The following is a 23,464-nucleotide window of genomic DNA, read 5'->3' as shown; positions in this document are numbered from 1 at the left end:
ATCTGCCTTCCCGGGAGCTGCCCGACACGGCCGAGCACGCAGCACGGAGCTGTACGTGCCAGCCGTTTCTAGTGTGAATGAGGGCTAAACATTGAAAATGGCTGACAGTTTTGCTATGAGTTTCCACATGATTCAGATGGCTTGAATAAAACCTATTTACTCTTGCTTATGTCTGTTGTTCCTTTTTTTGTAAAAAGTCCTGTTACATGAAATATTAACGAGAGTGCCAAGGTGTAGCTGACAGTCTAGATAAAGTTTATTCGTCAAAATAGTCAATTGAAAAACAGCCAATGCATTTTAGGGGTTCCAAGAGCCCTCTTTGGCAGGGCTTCATGATGCCTGACCGGACAGAAGGTCTGGCCAAAAAAAAGTGTTGAAACCCTGGAATTAAACTTTGGAAAGTAGTATCAGGTTAAACCAGGTACTTTAGCAGACCTTATAATCTTCTTTTTAGAATCCTTAAGGGTTTTGAATGGTTTTAAATGACTACTTTGACATATATTTTATATGAAGTGTAAACAGTATCTTTGAGCTTTTTTCCTTCTACAAACTTTGAGATGCTACTCTGAGGGCCAAGTCAGGGCCCTTTTTGCACTTAAGAGCTGTCTTTAAAAAATCTTCCATGCCAGATTGGAATATTGACCTACACGAGGTCCAGTGCTATACCACCTCAAGTCCTCATCCATGATATTTTAAGTCATAGATAGATGGCAAAGGAGGAACCTTCACAATCAGCCTTTCAAGACTGTTATGATGTGAGAGCAAAATGGATACCCTAAAATGTATGTACTGTATGTAATTCTTTCTTATTGACCTAAACACCGCAGCTCATGAAAGGTGAAGTTTGGCTCAAAATTACTTATGCTATCCTACTGTAATCATCTCTGGGCCCCCCTTAGCTGACAGTATCCAGTGTTCAGGGACTCTGCTTGAGAATGTCTAGTCCAATCACATATTTTAAAGAGAAGATAAAGTGGTTTTCTAAATATTTTATTTATTTAATGCAGTCAACTTTAGAAATTATATTTTATATGTATTTAGGTAAATATGATTTATTGCATATGTAAAGTTTTTATTCTTATTTTCAAGCACGAGGAGGAGCTTTAGGATCCCTTTCACATGTTTTCCAGTGACTCATTCCCCCTCTTCCCCCTCCAAGCAAAAAGTTCAAAATTGTAATCAGACAGAAAGCTAAAAAGCATTTGCTGTGCTTGCTTCTAGTGCTGTGACTCCAAGGTCATGGGTGCACCCCATATTAAATGTGTACTGGCAAAACAAAACTTTTATATAAAGTAGTAAAAACAGACATAAAACATCAATTTAAAACTTTATAAATGACACACAAAAAAAGAAATTGGTCCAACATAATTTCCCTTTACTACTGCAGTACTTTTCGAAAAATTAAAGCCCAACAAAGACAAGTCAGAAGGGTTGAATAGTAGGGCTGCATACCATAGACCTCTATACCTGCAGTTACAGATTCTCCAAGCTTGTTTCTTCTGTCTCGAGCTTATCTCTGAAACAATCAATTCCTATGAACACAAAGATCTAACATCAGACATCCTGCTCCGACTGAGAAGTATCAGGAGAAGGAGCAGTGGAGAAGCTGGGCTCTAGCTTACAAGACTGGTTCTCAGCTGGGAGTCGGGCCAACTATTGCTATAAAGAGAGGTAGCTCCAAGAACAGGCGTTTGTGGCAAATAGAGTTTAACGGGGAAAAAAATAGAACTTACGACTGATAAAAACGTCTAGCATTTTACTCCTTTATTTATTTTAAGTTTTGTTTTTGTGAAGAATATCTGATTTCAAAATAATACTGCATAGGGAGCCTTCCAATCAATGGCAGGATACTGAAATATTAATGAATTCCTTTTCATGAATTAGGAGTTATACAAATTCCTCAACCATTCACCAAGTAATATTAGATGTTTATATTATTTGGATGATTGCTATTAAACCTGTATTCTTTTTTTATTTGAGCTAATTATTGGGGGGAACAGGGAGCTGCCACTACTTGCAATGTCAGCTTCTCTATATGCGATACTTGCTCAAGTCTGGGGGGAAGACTCCACATTTGTAAATAATTAAGAGCACTTTCCATAGGCAGTAAAACATGACACTAGCTTATCTTCAAAAATAAGAAAATAATTTGTAATGTTCTTTGATCTCTTTTTATTTTTATAATATCATCTGCTATTCCTGCTGAAATAAAAAAGGCAGAAATAAGACTATGGCTGTAGCAACAAATAAGGTGGCTTCTACTAAATAAATGGGAAAATATAAGCCTAATGATACTATAAACATGGTATGTATACTGTATACCTGTATATCTATATTATTGTCTTTAGGTGCACTGATTGCTTGAAAAAATAATATTCTACATAAATGTTAGCTTTCAAAAAACGCACTCGCTTGTATCCCTATGTGTGCACACAGTATACATAACATAATGATACACAAAAATCTATTTTATTCAATGATAAACTTACCAAGTTCAGGTTTGGATAGAACCCAGCATGAACATGAGCTCATCCCTAATCATGGGTGAACTAGGTATAAGAAGTTATATACTTTTTGTTATGGAAAAGTTGAGTACATTCTTTAGGTTTATAGATTAGAGTTGAATGAAAAGTCCTTCTGCATATTTAAATCAGCTGGTGATTTGTATAATCTATTTAGCAGTAAGGGGTGATGATCCACCAAGAAAGCTTAAATGTATATTGTTTTTATTGGCTATCACAGTGATCAGCAGCTGGTCCCCCCGCGCCTGATCGCTTATCTGGGACCAGGAGCTGTCAAAAACATGCCACATATGCAGTGCTACCAATGCATGGCCACTTTTATGATGCCAAATATGTGTCAGGAACAGGTTAAGATGCCTATAGACAAGTGGGGGCGGTGTTAATGCATGCATGATCCTAATGCCCTTGCTGACTTTACAAGTCTATATCATGGGGATCGAAGCAACTGTGAGCAGGATCCTGGTGCCAGTGTAAAGGCAGGAACCATATTGTTTAGGGCAAGTCTTCTGATGACCATTTTAGGCAACTGGTATCACAAGTCCATGGGTAACTGATGTTGTGGTTAGGATTTTGACAAAGAAATAGGGACATTTCCAATAGATGAACTGGATTTAAAAAAAAAAAAAAACAACAACGCATATTCATATAAAAGAAGCTTAACTGAATTAACTGAATGAACTAGAGTTCCTCTTTATGTTCCTAGCCTTAGTATCACACTAACAAGATCAGCTCTCTTAGCCACACAAGACACACCAGTGCTGGGAGTCAAGAGGATGAAAGACAATTTGTTCTGGGTCAGCACACCTAGGACCAATGAGAAGAGAAAGGCAAGCTGTCACCCTACTCTGCTAGTAGTTCAGTTCTGGTACACAGCACACTATTCTACCCACAAAAATGCAATGGCAGCAACAATAAAGGTACAAGCCAGTAAACACTGGCAGAAAGAAAAGTAGTCTAGAAGCTATTTTTATACCAGGGAGAGTTTTACTGACATTAATATGATATGTCTTTAAATGTGTGCCACCAGGGCCTATGTTGACTATGCAGAAATCCATCCCTGCTGTCATAGTCACTTACCTTCCCTGATCTAACGCTGGCACATCCTCTATCTTCAGCAGATGGTTTCACCTGGGGTGTTGCAGCTGCGTCAAGTGACATGTCACAAGACTCAATTACCTATTTAACCTAGAGCAAGATGTGCTGTCAATCCTACCAAAGCCTTTTGCCTCTGCCCAATTCCTGCAGTCTTGCACTCATGCATTTGCAGTCTCTGCTGCAACTTTGCTGCACTTACAGCCTCAGCTACACCTGCAATGCCTGCTGAAATAGCATTGCACCTCTGCAACATCCACATACCCCACTGCACTTGCAGCTGCATCTCGGCAACATCCTCAGACTGTGTCACATCTCTGCCGCACCCACACCCCTGCTGCACCTCTAAAACATTCAGTCTTAGCCACACCAGAGCTGCCCCCACAGCCTCCACTGTTCCTCTGCTATGTCCTCATTCTCTATTGCATCAAAGCTGCATCGCAGTCCTCGCTACACCCGCAGCCTCCATGGCACCTTTGCTGCTCTTATGACCTCCGCAACACACAGCCTCTGCATTTCCTGCAGTCTTTACTAGCACCCACAGTATTTTCAGGATCTACATTCAGAATCTTCACTGCAACATCTATGACCCTGCAGGCTCCAGATTCCCCCTGCCAGCCAATTACATTTTAGGTGTATCAAGGTGGCAAAAGTCCTACAGTTTGTTTTCTTAAAAAAACCCACAAGAGTAGAAATGTCTGTTCCCTGCCAGCATGTTGTTAGAAGGACACTTGCTCTGTGTGCAATCAATGGTCTCTCCGCAGCGGTCTGACACATCCCCTAGGAAAGTCACACCTATAGTTCTGCAATCAGCAAAGCTCATGCTTCCTGCTTATCCAAGGGATCAGAAGGAGTGTGTCAAACCCCTGGAGAAGACTGATGCTTCCACATAGAGAGCAAGGGCCCTTCTCTACAGCAAGTTAGCAGTTTATTTGGGTGTTAAAGTAAAGGAACAGTGTATTTTCAATAAGCCCATATTCTGGGTTATAATTACATTGTTTATTGTAAAATAATTTTTGGAAGTAGTTTCACATTGTTACAGTATTGCATTCATATCTTTGTTATTGAATTTAATGAACATATTTTAGATTAGCTTCTAAAAGTAACTCTAATATACTCAGTGCTATTACTCTGCTTCCTGCCTAACAGCTGCTGAGTCAGGATATCATCCACATAGGGAGTACATTGTTACCTGCAAGACCACTTTGACACTTGTCGTGTGAAAAAGGAGTAGTAAAGCACAACTAATGCATAGCAATGCAAAACAGGAAGCAAAATGTGTAATTGTAAAATATGTCTGTTCTCCTGTACAGATAGAAATACAAATTATACATGAAAAAAACATTAATACATCCTGATAAAATTAGTATGAAGTTGACCTCTTTGCATTGTTTATCTAAAAAAAAGTAAAGTATAATACATTCACAAAAAGAAGAAACAATATCCCGTAACTGAGGCAGAAAGGGACCCTGGAAATGTTTTATATAGGACAGATTCGATTTTGCTGGGAATTTTATAGGAAATTTCAAAAGGAATTTCATAACACTGCTGACTTTCATTAGACGCCCGCTCAGATCGAGAGAGCTCCTGGCCGGCCGTTTTTTTACTACGGCCGGCCCGGAGGTAGTTAATTATTATTTTCATTGTTCTTCATTTGCATAAATAAAGCCTCAATAAAATCTGCCTTTTAGGAATACTTGCCTCATACCGGTGCCTATGACGCTCTTCTATTAACTCTGCATTATTGTAGAGTTTCTCTAAAAATAGAAAGGAATATTGTAAATGAATCAGTTTAAACAACTATGCACAATATAGTCTAATGCAGATTTTAAGTTTCAGATTAAATGATTTTGAAAAGATCCTTCTCACCCCTGTGAACACTGTACTAGATCAAACTTTTTCACAATATGCTAAATGTATGTCCAACAAAAACTTTTCTTTTTGGTTTTGGATAGAGAAGGGAAGGGTTAGCACCCATGTCAGTTTATTTTCTGCTTTCTGTGTTATGTTGGAGAGATTTTCCTTCACTTCCGGTCCTAGAGATACAACAGGAGGTGAGATAAAATCCCTGCAAAGTGACGGAAAATCTCTCTTAGATATCTGTCACCAGTACAAGTGTCCCTACTGGAAGATTTACCATTAATTCCCGTTCAGGTGACAACTGTAACATTTAGGATTTCCCTTCACTTTTTGACTCGGTAAGGGTCTGTGTCGATGGTCATTTGTGTGCTTCAACAGGGTATTGCATCACTATGGAAATTGAAAACTTCTATGGAAATGCAAAACTGGCTTAAAGCAGGTCAAAAAGGGATCACCTGCAGGTCAAAAGAACTTGTCAGTGAATTGTGAATGATCTTATGGTGCATTCCCACAAACGCAAACACAGACACATTGGTATACAGAGGAAAATACACCTGTATTTATGATGCATTCAAGCCACAGCTATTGTACCAGCATTTCTGCTGTATGTCCATACGCCTGTATTTGTATTCATGGGAGTGAGCCCTTAGAAGTGTGTCAAACTGATGGCATAGACACAAGCCCAACAGGCCCTAACAATGGTCACCAAGACAAACATAGAAGGTGAATATTCTCAACGGGCACACAGACGGCAATTAAAATTTACCAGGGGTTCTACTCTTTCCCAATTTCATCAGGTAAAACATCTGCCGTATACAGTATGTATTTCAGCTGTGTATATGGCTGTTGCGTGAAGTTCTGCTTTAAGGTTTCCTTCTCCTAATTCAGATGTATCTCCTTTGTAGCCAAATTTTCTCCTTTACAGCTGTCTAAATTACAGCATATTGCCAATCTCAGTAACCATGATTGTCAAGGGGCAACTTGTATATCAGTTAAAAGTTTAAAAAATGGTTTTGGCTTGAGTTGGGCTGTAACAAAATCATATCATATTTGGATAAAATGGGTACATACTTAGGACGGAATCAGAGGCTGTAAAAACAGTCTTTCTCTTCCCCAGTCGCATTGTTCCACCCATGTCACCTGGGTTGTGTTCAGGCATATCAATGATCTAAAAAGAGTCAAACAAATATGTTTTTATGTACTAGAAAATATGTACAAATGCCTTATCCTAACATTCCTAGAAAACAACAGAGGTTTGATATTATTTTAGATATATCAGATAAAACCCAGCACACCCTTAATAATATAAGCTAAAACTACCCCTGTACTTACTTACCTCTCCACGATGCTCAATCTAAAAATATATTCCATTGCTGTTTGGACAATAACTTCTTATTGACTTGAAGTGGGTCATATTCCTGGCATCTATGCTGTAGGAGTACAGCTCCAATAAAGTCTAGTTAGGAGTTAGTGCACAGGAGATGGCAGCATCAGAGGAGATTTGTGCACTGAGCATGTAAATACCACAGAAGGCTGCCACCGTCATGGAGAGGTATTTATGCACTGTGTTGGGAGGGGGGGGTTAAGTTAGCTTAGGAGGCTCAAAACAGGAGCAGTGTAGCTGTCCATTGAAAATTTAAAACGGTCATAGAAGAATCATGGAGGCTGCCATTGCTGGCCATTCCTTAAGGAAATGCTAGTTACCTAGTTATCATCATGCTGATGTATTGTTGTTGTCAATGCATTCTGAATTATTGACCTGGAACTAGTATAGAGATAATAGATTCTGACACTTCTCTGACATTAATATATGGCATGTTTGTTTTGGGTCTGTGACTCACAAAGTATTGATGCCAGACACAGCAAGGCAACAAGCATGTTTACAAGTAGGCCAGCAATGGCAGCCCCCACATGTCTCTTATGACAGGGTCACTTTAATGTCACTAACTCACTGAGGAGGAAAGCCAGGATCAAGAATGGGCAACTCTGGTTCCTGCACCTTTAAATAGCGGTCAACAATTGCAACTTTCATATTTTTGTCACAGCATTTACATTCAAGGCAGTATTACTTTAACGTTCATGTGTATGGTTACATGCTGGAGTCTAACTTATCATAAGATGAATGATGGCCATGATAGGAGAGCAGACTTCAAAACTCAACAGCAAACGATTCCTCCCTTCAGCATTTTTCCCACAACTGACATATCATTTAAAACTTACCTCAAGAAAGGATTAAGATATATTCAAAAGTAAGAATTACTTTTATCCCCAAATCAGCTCTAGGTGCAAGTTCCTCCTGGTTAGCTTGTCTCTTGATCTGACAGCTCTGCATAGGTGAACCAATGACTACTGATATGGAGGCAACTCAGTACTTCATTTAAGATAGGTCCAGTAACTGCTATAAAAAGGTGGCTGGCCAGAATAAAAGAATGCAATTGTTTTGCAAAATATTTATTTTTTCCATTTGGTAAAATTGTAGTGTAGCTGATGGTCTACAACCTAATCTGCATATGTATTTATAGTATAGTAGAGTTGAAATTAAAAGAAGTTACGCTTCTCCAATGTCATACCTTCAAATCTCCCCTGCTAAGATCTGCTCCCACCAACAGGGATGATTTTTGGGTCTGCTGCTATCATGAGTTCATGATGAATACTAAGGATTAGGACTGGACAAATTCAGATTGCAATGATGACAACAACAACAAACAAATGCTCAGAGGTGACGATATTTGAGCAATTTATGTGCAGTTTCATTTACTGCAGTTCTGATGGTGCCTTGGAGCAACACAATTTGCTCCATTACGGAACATGTCCAAAACAAAAAACCTATATTGCAGACCGTCATGGACCAAACTCCTGGATACATAAAGCAAACTTTGCAGAAAAAAGGAAATAATTTGGGAACTGTGTCCGCAAGAAAAATTGCCTATTTGTACACAATTGTTTCAAAAGCTATGTTAATGTAAGCTAAAACCTCAAGACCACTTTGTGTCTCATATCCCAGGAGACTCATAAATATGTATTCTCACTGCCTGTCTGGTGGCAGCTTCTTAAACTGAATTAAGCAAAGATCTCTATAATGTTGTGTATTTTGCATTATGTGATATCCTAGTTCTAATGTTAAGTGAGTATATCATACTTCTGTTCCATATTTGCCCAAATAGTCCTTTTTTCGGTGGGGGCGGCCACAGCGTCCCAGGATGCTAAGAGCTCTTACCAACCTGTGACATTCTGTGCAACTTTCCGCCAAGCTCACTGATGTCATCAGCTGCCAGGAGCTGAGTGGGACCCTCTGGCTCACATCCCACTGAGCTCCTGCCAACCAGTAACATCGGTGAGCTGGGCGGGACATCGGAAACAGCTGCTCACAGCTCGGTGTGGCATTTCCTTCCCCCTACCTCCAAATGATAAATTAGGAAGAGTACTAAGCCTCTCAACTGACCTATTATTTTGATAGGGAGCCTTAGTGGCCAATAATAACGCTTAGGAGATCAAAGGGGTGGGGCCAGGTTTCCCATACATTGCCACACAAGTAAGGCCCTTCTGAGCACCCAAAGTAAAAGAAACCTAGGAAGGGACCTGACATGCAGGCGCCCAGGGTGCTATGTGTTCCCAGTGCTGAAGTCTTAGTCCCATTTTTTTCTACTTTAAGTCGCAATCACATGATCTTCCAACGCTGCGTCCTTCTCCGTTTACTTCCTGCAGGGGTCATTCTTCCAGGTGTCCATTTCACTGCTCTTGTGACACTGACAAATCATCTTGGCTGTCCATTGGAGGTGTCCTCAGGATCCAGAGGACTACAGACTACCCAAAGGGCAGTCAAGGGGACTAACTGGTAAGAGTTACCGTGTGGCACTGGACTAGCAGTCCCCACCAGAAGAAACAGCATCAGCAAGGTACCTGGATGGGGGGACTCAGGTATGTATAATTTGCTTCAAAAGTAAGAAAAAAACACTTGTCGGGATAGGTTAGAGTGAGGTGGGATAGAGGGATGGTAGGGAAATAGATTTTGAGTGGAGTTGGACTTTAAATCAGCTTGTTGTACTCCAGTGCACAGCAGTTCTCAGCATGAGAGAGGGAAGGCTGGCAATGACAGCCAATTAGACTTGCTTAAAATAAGAAATAGTACAGAGATGCCTATATGAGAAAGTGTCATTGACTTACGTGTGTAGTTAAATTATGGTTGGTGTTAAAGCCTTTACCCAAATCTTTAAAATAACAACAAACACACCTTTAGAAATGTTTAGTAATGACAATCTACAAACACATACTTATAGATAATTGCCGTGTTTGTTTGCTTTGCATACCTTATTTCTCTTTTCTTCCCTAGTCTTCTGACAGTGGCCATGTTTACTAAGGGCAGATTACGAACTTTCCTATAACATTCTGAAAATCTGGCACACGTCACTAGACATCTGACCATGCGCATCATCTCAGGGGAGGAAAATGCCTTTCACTGAGATGAGATTTCCCAGCAATGCTCCACTGGTGACAAGGCAATCCTAGCATGCATTGCTTTGGCAAACTGAAGTAATTTGCACTTTTAAAGCAGGAAGTGAATGCTCTGCATGTGTAAGTATTTCAAAATCACTGAATTTTACACCTGACATGTTTATGTTATTATTAATCATCAAACATAGAGGGATGCATTGGTAGATATTGATTTTTGAGTGTAAAGATCCGCTTTAAGCTTTACATCTCATGTTCTTTTACTAATATATTTGCAATTTCATGTGAACATTTTTTTTTTCATTCTCAGATCTCTGCAGAAACACAAATAACTGCAAATTTACCGGGCTGTTGTTTGGAATCAAAGACAAGAAAAGATCCATAGGTATTTGCGAAAGCAACACATTTCGCTAGAATTACTTTGGTGCTCAAGTATTCTACAAAGTCCCATTTATGTCACATCTTAAGCACTGCAAGGATTAAACACATCTCCAGCCATGTAAACTGCAAAACTCTCAGATAAGAGCTGTATATCATTCTGCTTGAACTGTGCTGGCAGGCTGTACCACTTTTATGGATCACTTGTCAATTAAAATGCCCTAGATGCTTCTTTTCTGTTCCAAGGAAGATGTGACATCTTATGGGATTTATAACTTTTGTTTTCAAAAAAAGGGCAATTATATACAAAATAAATCAACTGAGATTCCTTCCTAACCCCCTGTACATATTTGATGTCCGATCTTTAATTTATTTACTTTTCCCTCTCCTGTGAGACTGCAAAGCTGCAAGTGCCATCTGCTTCTCATAGAGTTAAATTATATTTTTGTAGAATTTGTAATATATTATGATTTAGTTTGCTGTTTAGTATGCAGAATATTGGGCAGCACAGTGGCTCAGTGGCATAGGTTAGCACTTATGCCTTGCAGTAGTGGGGTTTGAATCTCCAGGATGCGGTTTGTGTGCGTTTCCTCCCACATTTCAAGGTCATGCTGGTAGGTGAAGTGGCTCCTGCCTAATTTGGCTCTAGTATGTCTGTACAGATTGAGTGTCACAGTCTGCATATTGGTCCAAACCTTGTATCAATGGGAGGGGGGTGGGGAGTAAAGACCTGCCTTGCAAAATTGCCAAGAAAATTCTGAAGTAAAAAAGCTCATGGTTCCCTGAGCGCTGGCCCACAGTTACCAAGGGACAGATATGACTGTACAGATATCACATACATGCAGAACATTATTCTGACTATATGGTCAGTTATTCTTTAAATTTTTTGCATTTGCTAAATATTTTCTTGCCTTAAAAATAATTTTCAAGTTCACGGGTGTCTTGCGGTAGTGTATCAAACTGCATAATTTACAATGCCAATTGGTTCTCAACATAGTTTTCTTAAAGAGCTACTGTAACAACAAATATGGTTTTCTGATAATCATTTTTAGTTACTACATGTAATTATGGTGTTTAGTATATTCATTGTTTTTTATTTCTATTTTACCCGCCTTTATTAAAGCTGAAGTTTATGCTGCATATATTTTGCTTTCCCTCCTCATCAACATGCCAATACAATTATTAAATAACACCATTCTGTTTTCATTACATGCCTCATTTTAGACCCAGTGACAACATTGCTGGGTCTCTGTGATTCTCTATATAACGCAGAAATATAGTTGGGGCTGGCAGGGTGCTATTAGTAGCTTCCTGAAAACAGGAAGCTTTGTTAATGCTCACGTGTGATGCTGAGCCTCTTTGATTAAAAGAACTCAGTCCTGATGAACATAAATGAGGGGCAAGGAACAGTCAGGCTGGCAAGAAAAGTGTTCCCAGTGAGGGGCTCACATGGTGCAGTGAAATCAGAGTAAGCAATTTCAGTGCAGGAAAGGAGCCTGTACAACTGTGCACCACTAAATGGAAGGATGGAGTTTAGCTATAATATTTGTCAGCGAAAATGACAGCAACAAGAGCTGGAACCAACTATAACATTGCTGCATTTGCATTTGATCCAGTCTATGTCAGTGAGACTGCAATAGAATTAGTGGCAGGATATACAGTATGAAAAGCATTTTCTGCACAGAGCACCAGCCAATGCAGAAAAACTATTTCAACCTGTTTATATTTTGTAAACCAAGTTATTTATATAAGGGTTCTGCACATTTTAAATGACAGTTGTCATTTAAAGAAGATCTCCAGGAAACCTGCACTGCAGGGGTTAAGTGCTCGTTGGTGTTTAGGGACAAAAATAACAAGGTTATACTCGCCTGAAGCTCTTAGCTGGCCAGCTGTCACAAAGGTCCCTTCAGCCTGCCTCCTACTCTGCAACACATTGGAATCTTCCTCAGTGTCCTCATGTCTATACACAACGTATAGACGTGATGATTTACTGTACCTTAGACCGCTGCAGAGGAGAGGGAGAGACACTGGAAGTACCGGTCTGAGAACAAGCCGGCTCAGAGCATGGGGTGAGTATAACTTTTTTTTTAACCTAGACACAAACGAGAATGTAACCCTTGCAGTGCAGGGGTAGCCCCACTGCAAGGGTTAATACATTGTTTTCCTGTAGTTCTTCTTTAACACATGTGTTGATGCTCAGTGACTTGAAACCCTATCTTCTTTGATTGCAGTGCTTGCTCGTGAACAAAGTGCTAACTCACCACACAAATCTCTCTTGACCATAATAATGCTGGTTGCTCCATCTCCCCTAATGAGAAGGTGGTGCTGGAACCAGGAACACACTGGCCTGCATTGTCACTGGCTCAGATTTGGACCAATTTAAAAATGATAATACGGGAATTAATAAGGATTCAGCTAACATTCAGCCATGTGGGGGCGATGTATATATTAGAATGAAAATAAAAACTAGTGATAAACTCTCAAAGTTTTTTCAATAATGAATCCAGATCAAAAAAACATACATGGTCAAGCAAATTAAGAAATACTTTGCTGGCCAGAGACAGTCATCATGTTTCCAAGCAGCTGGCTTCAACGCTTTCAGTTCAGCTTCCCTGAACTTCCTGTCCAGTACAAAATCATAAGGGAAAGAACATGCTCAAGCAGCTGTCCCTCTGTTAATATGAAGAAGGGAGTAAGGAGGAGTGGGAAGCAGGGGTCTTCTCTTGCTGTGACTGTGTGTTTTTGGAATCTAGAAGATATGTTGTCCGCACACCATTCTGCTTCTGAATATCATTTTTATTCTTATTTCTTTAGCATGCCATGTGAATGCAACATTTCAGAGCCTCACAGAACCCCTTCATCAGGCACATTGTCAATGATCAAAAGTGCTTTGTGCTTAGACATGTATAGCACTTGATCATTGACACTTTGCCTGACGAAGGGGTCCTGTGAGGTTCCAAAATGTTGCATTCACATGTCATGCTAAAGAAATAAGAATAAAAATTATATTCCGAAGCAGAATGGTGTGTGGACAACATATCTTCTAGATTGTATACTATGGCGCCATCGACTAGTTGTTCCAGCACCTGTTGGATTCTGGGGTATTACGGTATGGTGTGCAAAGGGGATATTACAAAGAGATGTGTATTTGCGGAGACACACACAGCTCCATGGGTGGCTCCATAAGACCCTGCAAGGAAAGGAGCCACCCTAAAACAAGATATCAGGGCCAGTGCTCATGGGACTAGCTGATTCTGCAGGAAGCTAACACTTTTAAACATCAATCATCCATTGTAAGTGATTTCATCAGAATTTAAAAAAGCTTTAAAACATTTTGACTTGTCCCATATTTAGGGTGTAACATGAAGCTTTGGCATATATGCCATCCCCAAAACTGAAACTGCATCCTCTTACCTGGATTGTAGAGTGCTGCTGACAGTAGCATATGGAAATGATTTGAAATAATGATTATATATATTATACTGGTATATTATATATACTAGTATATACTAGTATACCAATTTACTAAAAGTCCCATCTGCCACTGCAGCAAAGGGACTATGAAGGGTGCACTGAACATCCCTTGTCCTTCTTAAATCTGTAGTGCAGCCACAATTCCTCCAGCCCCATACTAGCAGGTCTTCACCTCCGTACAGACCAGAGGTTGTGGGAATATACTGCAAAAGCCTGAACATTGCACCCTTGACACACCGATCATGGATGCAATGCTCTGCAGGCTTCAGTGCAAAAAAAATCAGCAGATAGGGCGTCTCTGCTGTGTCAGTTTGTACAAAGTGTTCATGTCTAACTGGAGTAAACCATTTTGGCCCCATTCACACCGCATTATGATCTGTTTTTCAACAGATGGTAACACAAGGGCAATGAAAAATGAATTGGTATGAATAGGGCAGTTCACGCCGATGCGTTGCACTGCTATGCTGTCCATTGCGCTGAAAAAAAACTAGAGCACGCTCTACTTTTTTCAGCGCAATGTTGCAAAATACACGTGCTAACACAATGCAACGCAACGCAAGCTTTAGTGATGTCCACTCCGGACAGGTCACTTCACATAAAGCTTAACCAAAAAAAAGAAGAAAAAAAAACAAAAAATCGCAACACAATGGATGGGATCGCACAGAAATTAGAGGGTCCGTTGCCTTACGATTTTGGTGTAAATGGGGCCTCAAGGAAACATGTATTGAGAAAATATGTAAGCTGCCATTGTTGATCTACTGTCTATCGTGGTGATCTAAAGAATTCCATTCTTTCTATGTCACTGACCGAGAACAAGTATGCAAATTATAAATTCTGACTTTGCTTGCTCTATGTTTCGTCCTGGTCAATTACTTAAAGTAGTGAGATTGGAGACAGCCAGGCAACTAGTATATTTAAGGGAGCTCAGAAATGGCGGTTCCCCTTTTACTCTCACTCTTACTCTCACTCTTCTGTTTCTATTTTTTTATCATCAGACTGGCACCTGGGTGATTACAAGTAATGCCTAAATAATTTGACCTAATTGTGTATTGGTCTGCTGTTTTATATTTGTAACATGCATGGATTACATCATTTTAGTGCTACTGGCCCTGCATGATTAAATCCACTTAATTAGCTGCAATTTTATCAGTTTATTCCTGGCATGGATTTAAGTAAACGAAACTGTAAAACATTAGCTCTGTAGTCAGCAACATATCAAAATTGCTACTTGCCGTCTGAACTCTTTACAGTGAAGCAGCAAATGCAAAGCGTCACACTGACAAGATAAGAAAAGCACAATGTTCTGACATAAAAATAGGCTATCAAACACCAAAACTTGGGGACAGGATGTGTTATGGATGAGAGACAGAAGGGCCAAAAGGTTTCAGGAAATTGCTACAAAAGAAGAATACAAAGTTTCAAAACAGATAACTGAATTTAAAATAGAAAAAAATCAACAAAAATAGTGCTTTAAAGGAAAACCTGTAATGGGAAAATACATAGGCTGCCAATGCTGAACTCTTCTTTTTGAAAAGTTAGCTAACCTGCTGTTATGTTGATCTAAAGGCAGTAGTTTCTGAATCAACAAGCTAGATTAGGCATTCAGATCTGCAGTTTTAACTTTCCTCTGAGTTTATTAGCTGCATGCTTGGTCCAGATCAGTGACCCGGGGAACACAGGCTGGAGACAGCCAGACAACTTGTATATTTAGAAGGAGGTCACCAATGGCTGCTCTTGTATTTCCCTCTGAACAAGGTTCCTTTACAGGGGCTGCAACTTCTAAGTGCAAACTCCAAGGCTGTTATCCTGTTCCCGACCCAACTCTTGGCAAGTCTTCCATTTTTTTGGAACCTCCTCCAATCTCTCTAGAACACCATTTATTTTCTATACTTACCTCGCTCTTAGAAGACAATCTGCTGTGAAGTCTTATTGATTTTGACACCCAGCTTTTAGAACCGTGTCTTCCGGTAGAACAGGGAGGAGGAGTCTGAGTTACATGGGCGCCCCGTGCAGAGCTAGTGTGGGAGAATTTAAAAGACCAGTCACCCAGTAAACAGATATCCGGCTAGAGTGACCATTCTCCTTAACAGAAAATGCTGCCTTAAGCACAGTTGGCAGGAAGCATCTCCTGATGATTTAGGGCAGAAAAAGTAATGGACGGATGATAAATCTGGGGAAGTGGTTTAATTGTATTTCTAGAAAATGTGCCCAGAGAACAGCTTTAATGTACTTCCTTGTAGTTACTGGTCTGGCCTGCACATTGAGAACAAGAGTTCAGACTATCCAGAAGTACAAATAAAGAAGTGAATCTCCCCAATGGGGACACAGACACCAATAGAAACTTAGAAATGTGTATGGGCCCTAAGTATTCTTGTTCTCAGTAATCCACATTGGGGATATCGTTTCTCCTTTGCAAAACTTGGAGGCCTTGATGAGGCTGCTCCCACAAAGAAGAGAAACTCCCAAACAAGAGGAGGGATCTCCAGTAAATTCAATCAAGAATCATCGAGGGCATCAAAAAACTTTGTAGAGTCCGAATTAATTGTTTATTGATAAAAGATCAAAATGATTTTTAAAAAAAGCCAACAGATTTCAGAGGTCTACTCTACTCCCCCTTCAGTGCTTAAAAAATGCTTGAATAGTTAAAATTATTTTCAGGAAAAACTGGACTCGGATTTAAGTATAACATTATGAACCAGCTTCCGTGAATGGAACAGTAACTCATACAAAGAGTAGTTACTAATCCATTCATAGACACAGGTTAATGATGTTTTTCCCAGAAAGGACCCCTGGAATGTGTTAGCTTTTTTTATCTTGTTGATCATTTATCAATAAACAATTTAGACTCTACAAAGTTTGGTAACCCTCTTCCCCAGTCAGTTCTTGACTGAATTTACTGGAGACTGGGTCTAACCATTCTCCACTCTTTCCAAAACTAAAAAGCAAAAAATAGCCTACACTTTAAAGGTGTTATATTCAACAACTTTTAAACAGCAAGTTGAAGGAGACTGTGCCGTTGATGCCCTTGCCTTCTCAAAAAACGTTGCTGGCTGGTTGCCATACTGATGCTCTGGTTATAATACTTTGGAGTCAATAAGATGGAACAAGTATGCTATTCAGGAGTTTGGACTTCACTGGCTGTATGCTAGTTCCAGTTCAGTGGAAATAGCATACAAAATTCCACCTTGTTAGATCTTTTCTTATGGTTTCTCTTCTGATATCCTGATGTTTATCACAGTAATTGTCTTTGGCACATTCACTGCATGATTTTCAGTTGGTTACACCCAGCGCCAGATCATCTACAAGGCAACCTTGGCAGACCTAGGGCCCGGTGAATATTCAGGGGGTCCAGTTACAACCACCTTAATGCTTATGCAGTACACCAGGGGGATAGCATAACTGGACATAGTCATCACTTGGTTTGTGATGGGGCCATGACAGTACAGACAGTGAAGACAGAGCAACTTCTCTGTGCCTATTAAAATCCTGATCAATGCCAGCTGGGAAGGCCAAAGGTGCAAACTAGCCTAAGGCCCCTTTCTGTATTAATCTGTCTGCAGTTAGACAAAAATAATTTGTATTATATGACAATCTCTCACTGAATTTAGGTAACCTTAAGGCCTGGTTCACACCTGGGCGTTTTACAGCGCGTTCCTATGCGCTGTAAAAGGCTCAACATGTGAAAACCAATGATTATTGCCTATGGGCATGGTTCCCACCTGGACGTTTTACAGCGTGTAGAACGCGCTGCAAAATGCCCTACACCCAAAGAAGTACAGGAGCTTCTTTGGGGCGTATTTGCCGCGCGTATCCATTAGGATACAGCCAGATAGCCCTCGGAAATGCCCGTTTGGCGTGCGGATTTTTACCGCGCTGCAAACGCGCATATTCGGTATGCCTAGGTGTGAACCCACCCTAAAGCTGAATTCTGGCATTAGCAAATATTATCTAAATATAAGACGCATCCATATTCCTACTTGAATCTTGGTGTTCTTTGTGTATTTTTTTTCCAGATCTGTGGAGTAAATCAGTGTAATACTCTGCCTCTGTGCAAGAGCTTCAAGTAATAAAGACCAGTCATTGCTGCTCTCTCCTTGTGCAGGGTGACTGGTATTGCCTCTGCCCCTCCTGTAGTTTTCTAGTATGTAGTGGTTGGACCTGCTGGGTTTCCCACAGTTCTGCTCTCTACACAGGCTATGTACAGCACAATGATGATGTTTACAAGGTAATATCTGGTTATACAAAGGCATTCGGTGCACATGAGGTGGATTTATAACCCTTGTGGCTATAGAGGAATATATTTGAATGAACATTTTGTATCCTGGAGTTCAGCTTCAAAGAACAGCTTTCCTTATTTTGCCCTTTTTCTTTTATGATTGACTTCAAGCAGCTGCACCTCTTCTACCTGCACAAGAGAAATTAGATGCCTCCACATATTATCCCTGGATGTGCTTCTGATAACTTAGCTGTCATCCCCTGTGCAGACTGATAATTAATGCAAAAACGTACGGCCATACACTTACAGTACATGTGATCATGCTATGCAATGTGCACCGCTAGCTACAATCCTGCTCAAAGTTAATGCTGAACCCCAGAAAAAAAGGTTGTATTTATACAAAAATCATCAAAGCTAGCTTCCTGTAATTTGTAGACTGGCATGGCAAGTCATCAATGCAAGCTAATCAGGCTCTGTGCATTAAACAGTGCTGTCAATCTAGCACTGGCAGCTTGCGTAAAGGAAGAGAGTAAAATGATGACCTCATCAGAATTCTGATGTCCTTCACAGCCAATCAGCAAGCTGAGAGCAACTCAATGACCAAGCTGTATTACTTAAAGTACCTAAATCACTTACAATGGATGCTGCTTCTTTATGTTCAAAAGTTTTATTTTCTTTTAGAATCAGACGGTCCTCTGAGCACTGGCTCTGATATCCTGTTTTAGAGTGTCTCCTTGCCCTTCCAGGGTCCTATGGAAACACCCTTGTGTGCTATAGTAAGCTGTGTGTGTCTCCACAAACACACAGTAAGGCAAGCCATTGCCCTGCTTTCTGCTCCTTTCTTCTCTAAGTTAGTAGATAGACAGCTGCTGGATACTGCTTAGTCCCTTGTTAACTTGTATTGGACAGGTGGTTCAGGGAAGTGGAGCTGAGAGAGAAGGAGCTGAGAGAGAAGGAGCTGAGAGAGAAGGAGCTGTTCAGAAGCATGGTGACTATAAGTGATTGGCCAAAAATGTAAATAAATGTTTTGCTGGGTAATGTATATTTGTTTAATCTGAAATAATTATTGGAAAAATGTTTAAGCATTTAATACTAGTTTAATTACAGTGGAGAAAAGTGAAGTCACCAACAGGTCATGCGTTCTGGTAGAATGTGTAAAATAACAGGACTGTTTGACAGAATAACACATCCGCTGGGAGTTAAAACAGGTCACTTGTGTGTCCTTCAAGTTTGTACTTAGCTTCCTGCCTAGAGTTGAGCTTTACATTCCCACTTTTCTCTGTACACTAGCTGAAATTTGAAACTGTGCTGGGGGTAGCACAAATGGTATCAGGCTCTCCTATCTGCAGCTATGAATCATATCATGGGCACAGGTGTTGGGGAAGGAGATGCTGAGGCTTCAAACGGTATCAGGCACAGGTCAGCATGTTTCAGGAAGCAGAACGGAGACTCTCTGCAGATATAATTGCAGCCTGTAAAAATGGCAGCCTCTGACTCCAGTGTAAATGAGAAAAATACATTTTACATGCAGTGACCAAAACACCTGCTTGAATATTGCCTCTTTTTTCTGCGACTAGACTGTAATAAGGTGGAATTAAGCTTACCTACCACATGTCAATGTTCTGTGCACTCTGGACCTGCACTCTGACAGATTTTAATGGAGGAAATCAGCTCTGACAGAGAATGATTTGCTTCAGTTGGACTTTTCAATATAGAGAAGGAAGAGGCAGAAAATTGGACACATCTGAGTAAGTTTCAACTATGTATCTATAGGTGACATACCAGTGACATAGTATACTCCTAAGTCGGCCGGATAATCAATAAGTAATAAGCACACAAAACATTTCTATTCCACTCAATGTTTATAGTGCATGCAGTTCCTGCAAGATAAAATGAAGCAATATCTTATCTCATACATCTTCTAACTGATGAAAAGCCATTTCAGAGCTCCTTCCAATTCTCAAAGAGTTACTGAAGAAGAAATTTAATATATTATTTGACAAGGTGTAAGAGATGACGAGGGATGCAACTAATGATTATTTTCATAATTGATTAGTTGGCCAGTAATTGTTTTTCGATTAATCGATTAAAAAAAAATTAAATGAATACCATCCTGAATTTAAAATAAAATACACAAATGCAATGTTACAAATGCAGAATAAAACTGCACGCACAATTTTTTGCATGGCGGTACCGTGTGTTCCAGTACGGGCGATCACAATGTGGGTGGGAGGTGCGTTTGGGGTGCCTTTGAAATGAATGGCACTGCAATGCATTTCCCGCAGCAGAATTTGTGAGGCTGCAAAAAAAAATGACCTTTTCCAAACTTTTCAAAAAAAATAACTGTATTGTAAGCACATGGCCACTTGAATAGCTTCAGCCAGGGAATGACAGCAGCCAGTGGCAAGATTCCGCAGAAGGCAGCTGAATGTACATACAGCAGGCAGTGGGCTGGTGCAACAGCCAGCCTGCTATTGGCCATTTCAAATTGCAATAGCCAATAGCAGGCTGGCTATTGCACCTGCCCACTGCTTGCTGTGCACTCCTCCCAGCATGAAGGAGAGAGCTAGGGGATCCAACCAACTAATCAATAATGAGAATAGTTGACAACTATTCTCAGTATCGATTAATTGATAAATTGGTTGCAGCCCTGATGGTTTCTTGCAAATATATTTCATACTAAATATGTGTGGGATTGCCTAACAAAAGCCGGTGCCAACATTCCAATTTACTGTATTACAAAACTGTGTAAAAAAAAACTATGTCTTTAAAGTGACCAGAATAGTCACATGACCATATAAGCTGCTGAAAAAGAATGAATAATTATTGGTGCATCAATTAAAAGGACCATACAATTGGTAGACATAATAGTCATGTAGTGTGTATAGTACAAAGAACAGGGGTGTGGAAATTTTAGAAAAACTACTTGTCCAAGGACTAAAGCGGGGGCCGAATCTACTTGTCCCTCATGACAATCTACTTGTCCTGATACAAAAAAATAATTTTAACCAAAACCGTATTTAGTAGTGCTAAGAAGCACTTCTCATTGGTCAGTGCCGTCAGGTGACCGCGTTGACCAACGAGTGCTTGCAATTTGCGAGCGGAATTCACAATACATGGAACAGGTACAGATAGTACACCCGTACTGGTGGACGGGAAGGACCGTTTGCCGAAAGATAAGTATAGTGGAAGGGAGATTTGTGCGGGTAATTCCATTTTCCCAAATTACTTGGGAAAGTGAATTTACCCTTTAGGGTTGGTGCAGACTTGGGGATTCCCAGGACGTGCGATCGTGTGCGGTTGCATACAGCGGTTGCATCCGCATGTATCGGGTTACATCTGCGTGGCAATCGCTGAAAAAAGGTAGATGTACCTATTTTTCCACGCCCCCCGCTCTCGGCGCTCCACGCCCCCTGCTCGCAGCGCCGCTCTCGGCGCTCGTTTAAGAAAAAAAACCCAGCCCTGCTACTTGTCCGTAGCAGGGCTAAAATAGTGACCAAACAACTTGCCCGGCGCCCGGAACTACATGGTCCCGGGCGTCGGGCGATACGAATTCCACACCCCTGAAAGAACCTCCTATAGTTCACCCATCCCCTTCATCATCATAATTGCAAACACATGCTTGCCAAATGTCCTAGATTTTTCCGCACCTGTCGCTGAGAGACTGTGTTCCAGGCTGTGTCACTTTCCAATTAGCAGATGAGGGCAAGATTGACAAACCTGAGATGCTGCTACAGTGAAGGCCCTGAACCTGACTGGCAGGGGTACCTGGATCACAAGACTGGATGAACTGATTTATAAGTCCTTTCGGCAGATATAGCAGTTACCATATATGTGTTTCAAATATGTATTTGGTGGTTTCCTGGAATTCAGCTTTAACATCATCATGCAGTTCATGGTGGTTAAAGTAGAGGAGAAACATTTATTTTATAGCCCTACGTATCTATAAGCATTTCTAAACCCAAAAGCAAAAATGTAATATATTGCAGCTTACCAGCCCTTAGCTGCGGTGACTGCTTTCATTTTCTTTCTATTTTCTTATAATTTTACCAGTGAGTTTGTTATAGTTTAGCTTCCTTTACCATTCCAAGCTGTCCCGTAATAGTGGCAGATAGAGGGTCGAGTCAAACCATTTAACACTAACAGGGGTGTTTACAATGGTCAGCTTTTATACATTTATGTAAGACCTTTATCCCAAAAAGAAACATATAACACTATCCTCCCCACAGGGTGACAATGCTACCGTCCAAGGGTGGCTCCTTTGCTCCTCCAGTGGAGCCACCCTAATACAGGAAGTGAGTTACTAGCCACATCACCAGGTGAAAATAAAGGGGGAAAAAAACTGAAAGCTTCAATATATTACATTTTTATATTTGGGTTTAGATACGCTTTAAGTGGCTGCCACACAGACTGAGCAGACTGTGTGTTTATGACTATGATACGGAGATTAGTTTCTAAGCCCTGTTGGAACTCATGTAAACAGAACAATGTTCTCTGAACAGCACTGTAGATAAGAGAATATATTTCCTCTTTACTTTTCGTGGCGACAATTGTTATGTCATTTTAATTTTTTTCCTGTTGTTATTGTATTGTTACTATAGACTTTATTAACTATACTAACAATTCTTGACAGCATCATAGCAATACAGGAAATAAACCACAAGGCCAGATACATTAACACAATGATGAATCATACAAATTCTCAAACATACCAACATTTCCCTAAAATGCAATGATTAAAGTAACTCTGTCACTCGCACAAAGTTTCTTTAAAAAAAATATTCCCGCAAAAGGCTCGGAGGGGAATTTATCAAAGCTGGAGCAGACAGAATCTAGAGCAGTAGCCTATAATAAACAATTAGCTTCTCAGTTTTTCATTTTTAAAGCTTAGCTGAACAAACTGAAGAGAAAAGCTGATTGGTTTTGATGGGCGACTTTTCAAGATGTTGCTGTTTTGATAAATCCCCCCCACAATATTTACTCTCTAGCCAGTCAAGAATACAAACTGTTTTGCCTAATGAAGGGTGCCCTGCGTGGCCCCATAACATCATATTTTGTGATACTGAGCATGCATCAATAAAGGTGTATTAATTAGCATACTGGAGTGCCTGAGACCCCCTTCCTTTCTAGCAATATCCTCTCCCGTGCTCAGCTAGGCGAGATGAAAAATGTAATCTCTAGCCAATCGGCTCACACGCATGAATCCACGCGTCACGACGTGGATTCAAGCTTGCAGCCAACCGGATTCCCCCAGTCAAAAGCATCTGGTGAAAGGAGATCAGGAGAGAAGTCTTCTTGGTAATGGTTTCCTTCCTGCACAAGTTCTTTCTATGACATATGCCAGGGATGAGAGCTATGTAGAAAGAATGAGTATGACATGTCCATTAAATAATAAACATTTAATTAAATAATTCATATTAAATAACTAATACATCAATATTGATTAATGATATAACAAATAGTTAAATACATT

The 23,464-nt window shown here is 40.3% G+C and overlaps 1 protein-coding gene across 1 annotated transcript in view; it reads right to left on the bottom strand.

The window, feature by feature from the left end:
• Positions 1 to 23,464, bottom strand: part of LOC108787942 (CTP synthase 2) — a 138,028-nt gene that overhangs the window by 38,133 nt on the left and 76,431 nt on the right. The window contains exons 15-16 of the mRNA XM_018557640.1: positions 6,546 to 6,642; positions 5,316 to 5,371 (exon numbers count right to left, since the gene is read on the bottom strand). Coding sequence (XP_018413142.1) covers positions 5,316 to 5,371; positions 6,546 to 6,642 — 153 coding nt within the window. The remainder of the gene's footprint in view (positions 1 to 5,315; positions 5,372 to 6,545; positions 6,643 to 23,464) is intronic.

This window comes from Nanorana parkeri, unplaced genomic scaffold, assembly GCF_000935625.1.
Source record: "Nanorana parkeri isolate BGI_ZX_2015 unplaced genomic scaffold, ASM93562v1 scaffold293, whole genome shotgun sequence".
Taxonomy (NCBI): domain Eukaryota; kingdom Metazoa; phylum Chordata; class Amphibia; order Anura; family Dicroglossidae; genus Nanorana; species Nanorana parkeri.
This window is presented reverse-complemented; position numbering and strand designations above follow the sequence as displayed.